The following is a 13,071-nucleotide window of genomic DNA, read 5'->3' as shown; positions in this document are numbered from 1 at the left end:
TTAGCTAGGGCGCATCTTTGAGTTGAGAGCATTGGTAAAATTTGAAAATTGTTTTTATTCAATAATGGCGAAAAGAAATACTTGGGAGCACCAGGAAACAAATATTATGTTAAAGGTAATGGGTGAAATGAATGTATTACGACAATTTGATTCTAAAATATATAGGAATTCTGAAGTGTATCGCACAATTGAAGCTGAAATGGGAATTGGGGTATTGCAACAAAGACGCCAAGCAAATAGAAATAAGGTGGAAAAACCTGAAAATAATCTACATTGGGACAAAAAAAGCACCTACAGAAGTGGAAGAGATAGGCAATTGTGTGCGTACTATGAAGAGCTGGACCAGCTCATATAGGTTCACGGCCAAATGTAAACACGATGCAAAGTGGCGTTGATACCTCAAGACGTAAGTTTTTCATTTTATTTATGAAATTAATTAAATTACTAATAATTTTTAAATTATTTCAGCTGTAGAAGTGCAAACTGAAACAGAAAATGTTACAGTCGTAAGCCCAGATCCAGTTTCAGATCCATACTCAGAATCGTCTTCGACATCCAAAGGTACCTATAAAGTTTTCACGTTTAATACAAACATCACACTACAATTAAACTTTATTTTCAGCCCAAACGAAAAGAAAAAATTCATCTGGCTACGCGGCGTGCTTGGACAAATTAGCACTGAAAATAAAAAAAACGCAAGAGCTTTCAGACGCAGAATTCTTGAAAAAACAAAAGGAAGTTATGAATTTGGAGTTCCAATGCTGGGATGAAAAGACAGTACAAACAAATGTTTGGAGGGTCTTAATAAAATTTTTTAATCGAGGAAGCAGCATGATAAACAACCTTGAAAAAAATCAAGGCAATGTTTCTTCGCTTACAATTCTGGACAAAACAACAAAGATTTCATCACCAGTTTTTCAATTGACAGTTTTTAAGAACGCAAAGCTGTGAATTTTATTTTTTTTTTTTACTTTTTTTTATTTTTTTCTTTACATTTTTTACATTTTACATTTAATAAAATTTATTATAATTTAGTCAAAAACTAGAATAATGTACATTAAAAACAGGAAAAAATATATGCATTTTTTAAAACTTTAATTTCTTGTCTTTACACTTTGAATAATGGGAACATTTTCAGCCATATACATTTTCAAATGGTTTCGTATTTCGCCACCTTCCAGAGTAGATGTTCCAATTCGTGAAACTGGTTGCGGCTGCGCCAGTGTTTCGTTTGATGTTGCCGTTTCGATGTTCCAATTTTCACAACAAGTGGCAACAATGTGAGGAACAAATTCTACGGCAATATATAAGTAAATAATTTATTTAATTATTTTTATTAAAAAAAACTTTATTTTTAATTTGGGCAGCGCTTCCGCTGATTTGAATACAATTGACAAATTTATTCTTAAAACTAGAGCTTAAATACTATTTTCCCTGCTGATGGTTCCCACAGGTAACATCGCGAACGTGATGGAATTTGGCGACGCGGCAAATATTGTTGCAATGCTGTTCCCACGAACGGTGTTAGTTTTCCGACTTGTTTGCATTTTCAGACGACTCATGTGAGGTGTTTGTTGTCATCTTTATTTTGATATTGTTGTCGTTAACTCCTCCGCCGTTAAAAATCGGACGTCCTCGTTCGATTGGTCTTTTTTTAAAATAACGGAATTTGGTTAATGCTGGAAACCTTTGGTGATGATGGCTCTGTTGTTTTATTAAAGCGTGTTTCATGTGTGGAGTCCAAAATGATTGGTTTTGTTTCGAGTACTGTATTAATTTTTATGGGTTGTTGTTTCTTTTTAAGGCAAGATTTACAGAAAATGAACAGGATAAGTATGACTATTAACGTTGATAGGCCAATATTACTTGATAAATTTATTTTGTTTTTGTACTCCAGTAATTTTATGTCGTTAATGTTATTTGTGTGCAGCTCTTTTATCATCTCTAGGGATAAGAGTTCTTCAAATGTTCCATTTTTTGAAAACGGTTGCATTATTGCGGGTAAGGGTTTGGTGGTTAAGACTTCCTTTGAAACATAGGTTTGGTTATTTATTGTAATGGTTTGATTGTGGTGTTGAATGATGAAAGTGCCGGTAAGTTTTATTTCTTCATTGTCGATCAAAATGCTGCTGTTATACTGATTTAAGAGTAATATTCCGTTAGAAATTTCTTCAACTGTGGGAACGTGCTGGTTATTTATTCTGGTGCAAATAGGTGGCTGGCTTCTTAATAAGTTCGTAATGCAAGTTGAATTACTTATGTTAATAAGGTTCTTATGACTACAAATTGAAAGATTATACAATTTTTTACAGTTTGATTTTATGCCAAAAAGATTTTGTTTACATTTCAGTACATGTTCATATGGAATTTTATTTATAAAATTACCCTTTTTTACAGGTTTTAAGAGAATTGTTTCACATGTTTCAAGTTCTGTTGTTGGTAAAGTTAAAATATAAATAATTGTAGAAAGATTAGATGCAATTTTAACGTCACCGAATTCTAGTGCTTCTTCAAGATTTACATAAGGCATATTTTCTTTCTCTAAAATTTCTTTTGTTACATTAATTTCTGTATTTGTTAAAATGTAGGAGTTTACTACACCGGCTTTAGCCCAGTGGATAGCATAATCAATATTAATAATCTCCTCTTTTATGATCTCGATCTTATATTTAATATTAGATATTAATTCATTTTTAACAATTTCGCTTGTTCTTAGTTTCTTTAAAATTTCATTCGTGACATTAGTAATTTGATTAATTTTCTCGAAAGACAATTTATTTATTACAATTTGCTTATTATTATTTTCTAGAACATTATTTATTTTACTACTAATTATTTGGAAATCTTCATGGTCTGGATTACCAGCAATCCACTTCCATGCGCTTCCTATAAAGTCAATTGAACGTTTAGTTTTCGTTGTTGGTTTTAATCGAGTTAGGTGATTTTGGATTATTGAAATTTAATGGGAAAGGTATGGATAGAGGGTTTCGCTAGTGCTAATGTTTTGGTTAATAATCAGTCGTATGTCATCAATCAATTTTTGGTATAGGCTAAGGTCTATAGTATGGATTATTTTAAAAGTCCCAGTTTGTAGTTTTGCCGTCCCCGTTCCTAATGTTATCATTTGTGAGTTAGTATAGTCTAGTATTTGGATTTCCCCGTTGCTCAAGGTGAGGGTTAGGAAAGATCTGAAATTAAAGGATAAATTATTAGTTGCGAATATGCCCCTTGTAGACGATTTTCCCAGATTCCGTTAGTATTGTTGTGTTTCTATTTTCTTTCACAATTTCTTCTTTAAATCTTTTGGAAAGTTTTGTCCCTAGTCGCTTATTTTGTCTTACGTAAACTATTTGTCCGGGCAGATACTGTTTAATTTTATGTCTCGTCTTGTTCTGTTGTTTCAGGTCAGCTTGTTGTTTATGTAAAAGTTTCTGTAAATTGTTCTGTCGAGTCTTGTCATAATCGTCAGGTCCAAATTTTACATTACGGCCAAAGAATAAGTCGACAGGCTTTTTGCCTGTTGTAGAGTGGATACTGTGATTGTACTCATTCACCGATTTTTCTAAAAGTTCCTCGAAGTCTTTATGTGTTCCATTATCTTTAATGCATCTCATTATTTCTGATAGTGTTGAATGGAATCTTTCGATTTGCCCATTAGCTTCACTCCTGTATGGAGGTGTTGTATAAACATTTATGCCTAGTTCGTCTTTCAACATAAATAATATTGATGCAGAGTTTAGTGATCGTTCATTGTCAATAACGATGGACTTCGGAACGCCAAAGAAAAATACTATGTCTCTAAGTGGACGTCTGACGTCCTCTGTCGACTTACTTTTAATTATTTTTGTCTGTACATATTTTGTGAATTTGTCTAACGCAGTCATAACTAGTTTTTTCTCCGTAGAGCAAATATCAATGTGGACTGTATGTCCAGGAAAGTTTGGCATAGGTGTCTTATTTAGTTCTGGATCATTTGGATGTCTTTCATATTTATTTTGTTTACACACTGTACAGATATTTACGATTCTTTTAATTTTGCCTGCCATACCGGGAAAGTAATATTTTTCTAAGATTTGAAGTCGGTTTTCCTGTGGATTCCTGTGAGCTCTATTGTGGGTTTCAATTATCAAGTTTTCTTGGTCTTGCTCGTTGTCTATGTTTTTACCTTCTTTTTGTGTGAATCTTATTTTATAGTTATTGAAATGTAGTGGGAAAACTTCTTGAATAAGACCCATGATTCTTTCTCCTGTTTTTATCCCATTAATTACTGGAGGGTTAAGATATTTTTTTAGAATAGCTGTAAGAGTTTCTTTATTGAACTCGGGTTCGTTAATAATGTGTTGGTGGTATCCTGGAAAGACTATTTTAAATTGGTAGCTAGAGGATTCAGATAAATTAAGAAATATTTGACTCTTAAAAACATTGATGGGGGCTTCGACTATTGGTATTAAATTTTGCGACGAACTTTCGTCGCTATGTTCAGTAGGGGTTAATGAAAAAATTTGATTGTTCGGTGGACGCGATAAGGAGTCTGCAACTATGTTGGAAGTGCCTGGTTTGTAATAAAGTTCATAATTGTACTCTTCCAAAATCGCTTTCCAGCGTTTCATTTTGGAGTTTGAGTTTTTGTTACTGAGTGCGTGCGTGAGCGGCTGATGGTCTGTAGTAATTTTGACCTTCTTTGATCCGTAAAGGAACATTCTGAGCGAAGTGAGTGCCCAAATAATAGCGAGCATCTCTTTCTCATTGGTCGCGTATGATTCTTCGGTTTTGTTAAGGCTTCGTGATAAGAATGCGATAGGTTTGTTTTCCTGGGATAGGACCGCTCCCAAGGCGAAATTGGAGGCGTCTGTTGCAAGCTCGAAAGTTTTTGTAAAGTCTGGATAGGAAAGTAATACTTCTTTTGATACTAGGGCATTTTTGATTTTGTTCCATGCATCTTTTGCTTCATCATTGAAGTCGATTAATTGATTTTTAGATATGTGTTTTGACAAACGTCCGTTTTCCCCTCTAAGAAGAGATGTAAGGGGCTTGGCTATTTTTGCATAATCACGTATGAACCTGCGATAATACCCCGACATACCAAGGAAGGACCTCAAGTCCTTTAAAGTTCTTGGTGGTGGAAGTTCCAGAATTGCTTTAACCTTTTTTGGATTCGTCTTTATGCCTTCTTGGGAGATGATAAATCCCAAGAATTCGACCTCTGTTTGTAAGAATTCACACTTATCTACTTGTACCTTTAGGTTTGCTTTTTCGAGTGTTCTTAAAATTATTTCAAGGTTTTGGAAATGTTCTTCCTCAGTTTTTCCGAAAATTATAATATCATCGATATAAACATAACATCGATGACCAATGTGTTGACGGAGTACGTCATCAAGAGCGCGTTGAAATATAGATGGGGCATTTTTCAGCCCAAAGGGGAGACGAATAAACTCGTATTTTCCGTTATTTATCGAAAATGCGGTTTTTTCTCTATCTGATTCTTTTAATAAAATCTGATGGAATCCGCTTTTTAAGTCCAAAGTGGTGAAAAACTTATTTTTCCCTAGGTTATAGAGAACTTCATTAATCTCGGGTATAGGGTAGCGATCGGCTATTGTTACCGTATTTAATTTCCTATAGTCGATTACCATACGGTATTTCTTTATACCAGTGGCATCCTCTTTCTTACTGACTATCCACACAGGAGAATTGTATGGCGATCTAGATGGGCGTATGATCCCATCAAGTAAGAGTTCATTGACTTGTTTGTCGATTTCGGCTTTCAAGGCCATAGGGTATGGGTACGATTTTGTATAAATTGGGTTGTCAGTCGATGTTCGTATCTCTCCTTTCACGTTCGTAGTGAAAGTGAGTTTTTTATCAGGGTCAGCGAATAGATTTGGGTATGATCTTAACATTTGTTTTAATCGAAAATTTTGAGTTTGGGATAAAGGAGAGCATCTAATATTGAGGTTGTTTACTGATTCTATTTCTAATTGTTGTAGGGGAAACTTATATTTATCTTTTAAGGTGAAGAGGTTCTTTTCGGTATAAATGATTGCACCGAGTTCTTTCAGGCTGTCGTTTCCGACAATGCCATCAAAAGTTTCTAGTCCAGGGAGGATGAAAAACTGTAATTTTTCAATTTGAGAACCAAAAATATCTATTCTTGCATGGTGTGTAATTTTAACTTTCCCGCCTACTGAGTGAGCGAAAAATTCTTTAGTGTTTTTAATGGGATTACGAATGTAACAAGCCTTCACGTAATTTTTATTTGATCCTGTGTCTAGGAGAAATTTAAGAATTTTTCCGCTCTTCATCCTATATTGAAAGTATGGGATTGAAGAGCAGTTTAATCTAAAAAATTAATATTGTCGAAATTGTCACCATACTCAATTTCTTCTCCTTCTGTTGGTGCAATGTAATCGACAAGGTTTTCTTCGATTTCATTGACATCATCATGTTGATCTGGGTCATATTTTTCAAGAGAAGCGTTATCACCTTCTATGGGTACGGGATTTGTTTCTGTGTAAAAAGTTCGTTGGACCTTAGTTGGGGTGTTGGTGTGTTAGCTAATAGTTTGAAACTTCCTAGACTATTATGGGCGTAATGCATTCGGAAAGTCATATTATCGAGTTTGAGACACATATGTAGGGCTTGAGGCAAGGAAGTTGGTTCCCTTATACTCAATAATCGAGGTAAATCCCCGTTTAGTCCTCTGATAAATGTGTCAAGCGCTTTGTCACGGTATGCATTAGTCATTGCCCCTAAAGAATCATCACCTAAATCCAAACAAGCGATTTTATCCAATATCAACGAAAGATGTTGGTAAACTTGTTGGTAAAAGTCCGTAATGGACTGGTTGCGTTGTGCAAGACTGGTTAGTTGGTATTCCAGTGTACCGATATCACGCTTATCGGAATAGTGCATCATTAAGCATTGTTTAATTTTGCCCCAATCTAGTGGTGTCCTGTAGGATTCTAGAGCAGTATCTGCTTCTCCTACTATTTTATGGCGAACCATATGGAGCATTGCATAATATTTAGAGGTACCCCTTAGACTGTCGTACATTGTAAAAATGCGGTCGACAGTTTTCCTCCATGAATTAAACTCGCCTGGTTTTCCTGAAAATTCTCTTAGGCATTTCACTATGTCCGGTACTTTGTCAATGTCGTTTGTGTTCGTTGAAAAGTCAATAGGTTGTTCTACGTCTTCTGAGTCGATAAAAGGATTATTTAATTTTTTAATTGTACTTATGACTAATTCACTTATTTGTTTTGTTAGGTCAGGGGGTAGTTGGTTTTGTGGATTGGAAGAGGATGTTTGGGCTCTTGTATTACCCGTTAGTTCATTTGATTTAAGAGACATATTTTTTAAAAGATTTTCAACTGAATTAATATCGTCTTTTGACATTTATTATTGATTTTATTTTCTAAATTTAAAGATTGGCAAAACAAAATTTTTTTGCTATTAACTTTTTGAGATTATAATTTTTCTTTTATTTTGTTTTTTTTTTTTTTTTTTTTTTTTTATCTAATAATTATGAATTTGGTTTATGAATTTTTCTTGACCTACACTTTTAAATTAAAAAGTTTTTAAATTTTTCTTACAAAATTAAGGCAATTTTTACTTCTCTTTTTTTCTCACTATGTTCAATTTCAATTATTTTATTTGTATTCCTTATCTAATAATTATATGAATTCAATTTATGATTTTTTCTTTGACTTGTAGGTAGGTACTACTAAAATAAAATGTTTTCAATTTTTATAAACTAACAAAATTAAAACGATGAAATCCATCGGCGAAAATTTTATGTAAATTTGGTGGAGCGGCTAGCTTGATTTTTAGCTTCCTTTTCTTCCGTTGTTGAGTTATCAGCTAACGACGGCTACTTAGGGGCCCTTTAGTTTCTCCACACTCTAAAACAGCACTGTTTATATTTTGTTTCTTTTATTTGCACTTTGCACTTTTTCTTTTGGGATGGGTGTGACCGGTTAGTGACAGCGTTAAGTTTTTACTAGTAGTTTACGGCTACTTAAGGCGATATGTTTTACTAGTAGTTAACGGCTACTTGAGGCGATATATTTTTTCTTCACTGCACTTCCTGGTCCCTGCTCGGGCGCCAGTAAATAATTTATTTAATTATTTTTATTAAAAAAAACTTTATTTTTAATTTGGGCAGCGCTTCCGCTGATTTGAATACAATTGACAAATTTATTCTTAAAACTAGAGCTTAAATACTATTTTCCCTGCTGATGGTTCCCACAGGTAACATCGCGAACGTGATGGAATTTGGCGACGCGGCAAATATTGTTGCAATGCTGTTCCCACGAACATATTGTTGTCGTTAACTTATATCCGCTTTTGGAATATTCTCCATCTTCCTTTTAATCGACCGAAAGCATTTTCAACTACTAGTCTACCCTTATTCAGGTACGCATTGAACGAATATTCTGCTGGTTAATGAGTGCCAGTGTATCCTTTCATAAGACAGGGCAGTAGTGGGTAGGCAGGATCACCGATGAAAAATGCTGGTATATCTACACCAGCTATTGTTCTTATGGGCTGTTGAACACAACTTATTAATAATAGATCTTGTATTTTAGAGAAATAATTTAACTTACAAAATGAATGTCCTTTACGTTGATGCTAAGATAGGAATCTTTTAAAGCAGTTGCGTCATGATTCATGAACCGATCCTGGATGCTTGCAACATATATCCAAAAATCTATGAAGGAAAAAATATATGAATAAATGATTAAATGAAAGAAATTAAATAATACTTACAAATAATTGCAATCCACTACTGCTTGCAACACCATCGATGGCCATCCCTTTCTATTAATATAATCTGCACATCCTTCCGCGAGTGGTTTTACTGGTATGTGAGTATCATCGATTGCTCCCAAAATTTGAGACACTCCGCTTTTTTCTTCAAATCCTTGGATTATAGCAATTGACTGCTCTTCATTTGGAAGTTTTATTTCTTCGTTCAGTTGGGTGTTTACCATTGCTCGGCCAAATTGGTAAACACAATTTTTCACAGTTGCCTTGTGAACTCTAAACTGATTTCCAACAACTTTGTATTCCGCACAAGAAGCCAATTTGTATATAGCTATGGCTACTTTCATCTCTACAGAAAGAGCCTCTTGCACAGAATATTCGGATGGTGGCATTTCTGGCGAGACTTTGTCACAAATATATTTGAAGGAACCTTTATCCATCCTAAAGTTTTCCACCATTTGGTCGTCAAAACTTTTTCTATTTACGATGTTGTTCCACCAATGTCTACTTCTTTTTTTCATCCATACTTGTGGCTTCCTTTTTTGTGGTATACCAGTAATATAATTCTTCATCATTTCTGTCATTTGTTTTTTGTGTCTTAGACAATTCTTGTAAAACAATCTTCTTTGTTTCCGTATGAAGAAATTTCTCCTTTTCAACACAAGGATTCGATATAATTGCAAACGTTGAGCAATTATATTTTGCATCGATTTAAAATAATTTGCAAAATGTAAACAAATAATTTTTTCTCGTTGCGTCGCCATATTCAAAAATAAAACAAGTTATTCACGTAAATGTACACACACAAATAAAACCCAAATGTCATTTCGATTCCATTTGAATTCGATTCCTCGATTCAGTGCCACCATATCCCTGGATCGAAATCGCAATTCGATTCTATTCGATTCCCCGATCTCCTCTTGTAACCAGGGTAATAGTATTAAAAACCATCATTTTTAAAACCTGTTCAAATACTTAGTTAAAATTAATGACTCAAAATCAGCACTAAAAATTAACTTCAAAACTTATCTTTGAAAGTATTAGGTTTCCTCACAATTTCAAAAAAAAACTTATAACTATTGAAGATTTCCAGAAACTTTTGAGTTTTAAATTAGTCTTAAAAAGACCATTTTAATTGTTTTTTAGCATTTTTAAAAAGTGGCATATAAAAACCAGATGTGATATGAAAATTTAAGATCGAGATCAAAAAATTGTGTTTCTTTTTTACCTTTGAACGTTCAGTGCTTTAAATATGTGTCTATTTTTTCTTTCTGATCGTGTTCAAAACTTGTTAAGAGCGTGCTATATGAGCTCAAAACAAAATAATTGAGCAGACCAAGTTGAATACTGAACTCAAGCATTTGAAATTTCAAATTGAAGAAAAACATCAAACATTAAAATGGTGAAATATTCGTATTATTAAAATAGCCTTCCTGTTAAAATATAATCTCTTCCAAGGCCATAATTATAAACATTAACATCCATAGCGTGGATTTTTACGAAAATGTAGTGTTAAAGTTCTGTCCGAAAATCTTGGAACAACATCTTCCGTATAATTTAATTTTTAACAATAAGTACATCCTCATTTTTTTTTAAAAAAAAACGCAAAGCTTTTTTGAACATACCTAATTGGTTTTTCCTTTTTAATTTAGGCTTTGAATCTTATTTCTTGTTTCTGAAGAAAATACAAAATAAATTGAAATGTCAAATAGTGTTCCGGTGTGTTTCAAAAATAATTCTGAACGCTTAAAACACGATTTGTTCGGAGGTTGTGCAGAACACGATCGATATGCTTAAACTCTGTTCAGAGCTCTATTTTGAGTTAAAAAAGAAAAACGCCCAAAGATACATAACTGAGATACTCAACAAATCTTCAAATCGGTGTAACGGTAGAATTTTAGTGACATACACATGAACAACCTAATTGTTTACATACAAACATATATAATGATTAAATATTTTGGAAATTAGTACTCTTGTTCTAGAATCTAGATCAGGAATAACTAATATTGATTAATATCACCCCCCACCCCCTCAGACATTTTTCTTGACTTAAGTAATCACCTTACTGAAGTCAGTAATCGCTTTGTTGTCTGAAGATTTAACCATTTCTGTATTTGCTGATACTTAAGCATTTTCTAATATTGACGAAGCAGTTTCAATTTTTTATAAGATCCTTAATAATTGATTAGAAAAAAATCTTCCTTTTAAGAAACCAAGAAATCCTAACTTTAACCACCCTTGGTACACAAAGGAATTGCGTTTACTTCGTAACAAAAGAAATAGGGAATGGAAAACTTATCTCAAAACTCTGTCTCCAATCAACTTCTCTCTTTATGTCCGGTCCCGATGGTATTTCCCCGATTGTATTAAAAAAGTGTAGTAATGCTTTAGTTGAACCCCTTACGTTCTTATTCAAATTTTCTCTAAAAACTGGCAAATTTCAAAGTATATGGAAGAAGTCATTTCTAACACCAATTTACAAGAAAGGTAACTAAGGCAGATATAACAAACTACAGGCCCATTGCAAAACTTTCTTGCATTCCTTAATTGTTTAAACAAGTTGTTTGTGAAAGTGTCCCATTTTTTAGTAAAAATCTCATTTGCGAACAGCAACATGGTTTTGTGAAAAAAGATTAACCGTTACTAATCTCCTCACATTCCCAAACATATTATGTTCAAACGCTTTAAAACAAGGTTATGAAGTTGACTGTGTATACACTGACTTCTCTAAAGCGTTTGATCAACTAAGCCACGGAATTATTTTACTAAAACTCAAGGGTTTGGTTTTCCACCATTTTTCATAGATTGGTTCAAATCATACCTTGAAAACAGGTCCTACGAGGTGAAATTTAGAAATTGTCTTTCTGAACCTTTTGTTGTTTAATCAAGTGTTCCCAAGGGAAGCCATATTGGCCCTTTTCTGTTCATCCTGTCTATTAACGACGACGTATCGTCATGTCTACGTTCAAGTGTAGTTCACATTTTTGCTGATGACATGAAAATTTTTAAAATTTTAAAGTCCACCCATGATCGTATCCTTTTACAAGCCGACATTGATAGTTTCACATTTTGGTGTGGAAAAAATAGCCTTGCCCCAAACCCTTTTAAATGCCAGACGATAACGTTTACTAAAAAATGAACCATTAGTGTATTTGATTATTGGATATCACAGCAAAAACTCTGTAGCGTCTCCACATTTAAATATTTAGGTTTATTTCTGTTCCAACTTAGAGTTTACACATCACATTAATTTTATTGTTAATAAGGCAAGTTCTATGCTTGGTTTTACAAAACGCTGGGCAAAGGAGTTTGATTTTCAAATGGTAGACATGTGCTTTCAAGAGGACATAATCAACTATCAACTCCTACTCTTACCTCCCCGCGGTGAACTACGGGTGCCTAGTACCTCATCTGGAGATGGGGTTGCAAACCCCAGTGGAAAATTGTTGCGGGAAGCAAACGAGAGAGGGGGGAGAGGTGTTGCCACTAAAGCACCTCTCCTTATCCAGACGGTAGCGGACGAATTGGAGAGATGGAATCAACGGTGGCGTCTACAGTTCCAGTAAGGTTGAACTACTTAGTGAACGCCTTATAGGACTTCTTCGACATATTGGGAGTAAAGGCCTGTAAGGAGCGGTTTATCCGGCTCCCCTTTCTTGGAGTTATCTAAGGATCTGGCCCTCCAGGTTGGGGGTTGTGCCGTCGGGGTGACTTCCTGTCCACGTAAAAAATACCTTTAGTTGCGAAGCACCAACAAGCCTCGGATACGGACGGATTCACTGTTGACAACCCACGCAAATGAAATAAGGACAATGAACTTCGGATCTGTACGTGGAATGTTAGGTCCCTTAACAGACCACGTGCAGCCAAACAATTAGCGGAAGCCCTTAACTGCTGCAAGGCAGATATCGAAGAAGTGCGATGTGAACTGCGATATATTCTACGGCGACTGCTACCGAGAACAAAGACAGCGTCTTTTTGGGTATGGATTTGTTGTTGGAACTAGGCGCAGGCAAAAAGTCTTGAGTTTCAACAGTGTGAACGAGCGCATCACGACAATCCGCATCAAGGCTATATTCGCCATTATAAGCCTAATATGCGCGCATGCCCCAACAGAGGAGAAAGATGAAGACACCAAAGACATATTCTTCGAGCTCTTGGACAAGACATATGAGCAGTGCCCTGGATATGACATTAAAATTGTCTTAGGAGATTTTAATGCCAAGCTAGGAAGAGAAGACATCTTTGGTGGATAATCGGGAGACACAGCCTGCACGACACTACCTCCGATTTCAGGCAGGT

At 34.7% G+C, this 13,071-nt stretch overlaps 1 protein-coding gene across 1 annotated transcript; it reads right to left on the bottom strand.

Annotated features, from left to right (window-relative positions):
• Positions 1 to 8,661: 8,661 nt before the first annotated feature.
• On the bottom strand, positions 8,662 to 9,206 carry LOC129950484 (putative nuclease HARBI1). The gene is made up of 2 exons (XM_056062422.1): positions 8,770 to 9,206; positions 8,662 to 8,710 (listed from the first exon to the last, which is right to left on the bottom strand). Exons 1-2 carry the CDS (start codon positions 9,204 to 9,206, stop codon positions 8,662 to 8,664), a joined length of 486 nt encoding a protein of 161 aa, XP_055918397.1.
• Positions 9,207 to 13,071: the final 3,865 nt, after the last annotated feature.

The sequence above is a fragment of the Eupeodes corollae genome, chromosome 3 (genome assembly GCF_945859685.1).
Source record: "Eupeodes corollae chromosome 3, idEupCoro1.1, whole genome shotgun sequence".
In the NCBI taxonomy this organism is placed as follows: domain Eukaryota; kingdom Metazoa; phylum Arthropoda; class Insecta; order Diptera; family Syrphidae; genus Eupeodes; species Eupeodes corollae.
This window is presented reverse-complemented; position numbering and strand designations above follow the sequence as displayed.

Coding starts and splice junctions, on each gene's coding strand:
- LOC129950484 (XM_056062422.1), bottom strand. CDS start 9,206: ATGGATAAAGGTTCCTTCAAATATATTTGTGACAAAGTCTCGCCAGAA. Junction 8,711..8,769: donor GTAGTGGATTGCAATTATTT/GTAAGTATTATT, acceptor TTTCCTTCATAG/ATTTTTGGATATATGTTGCA.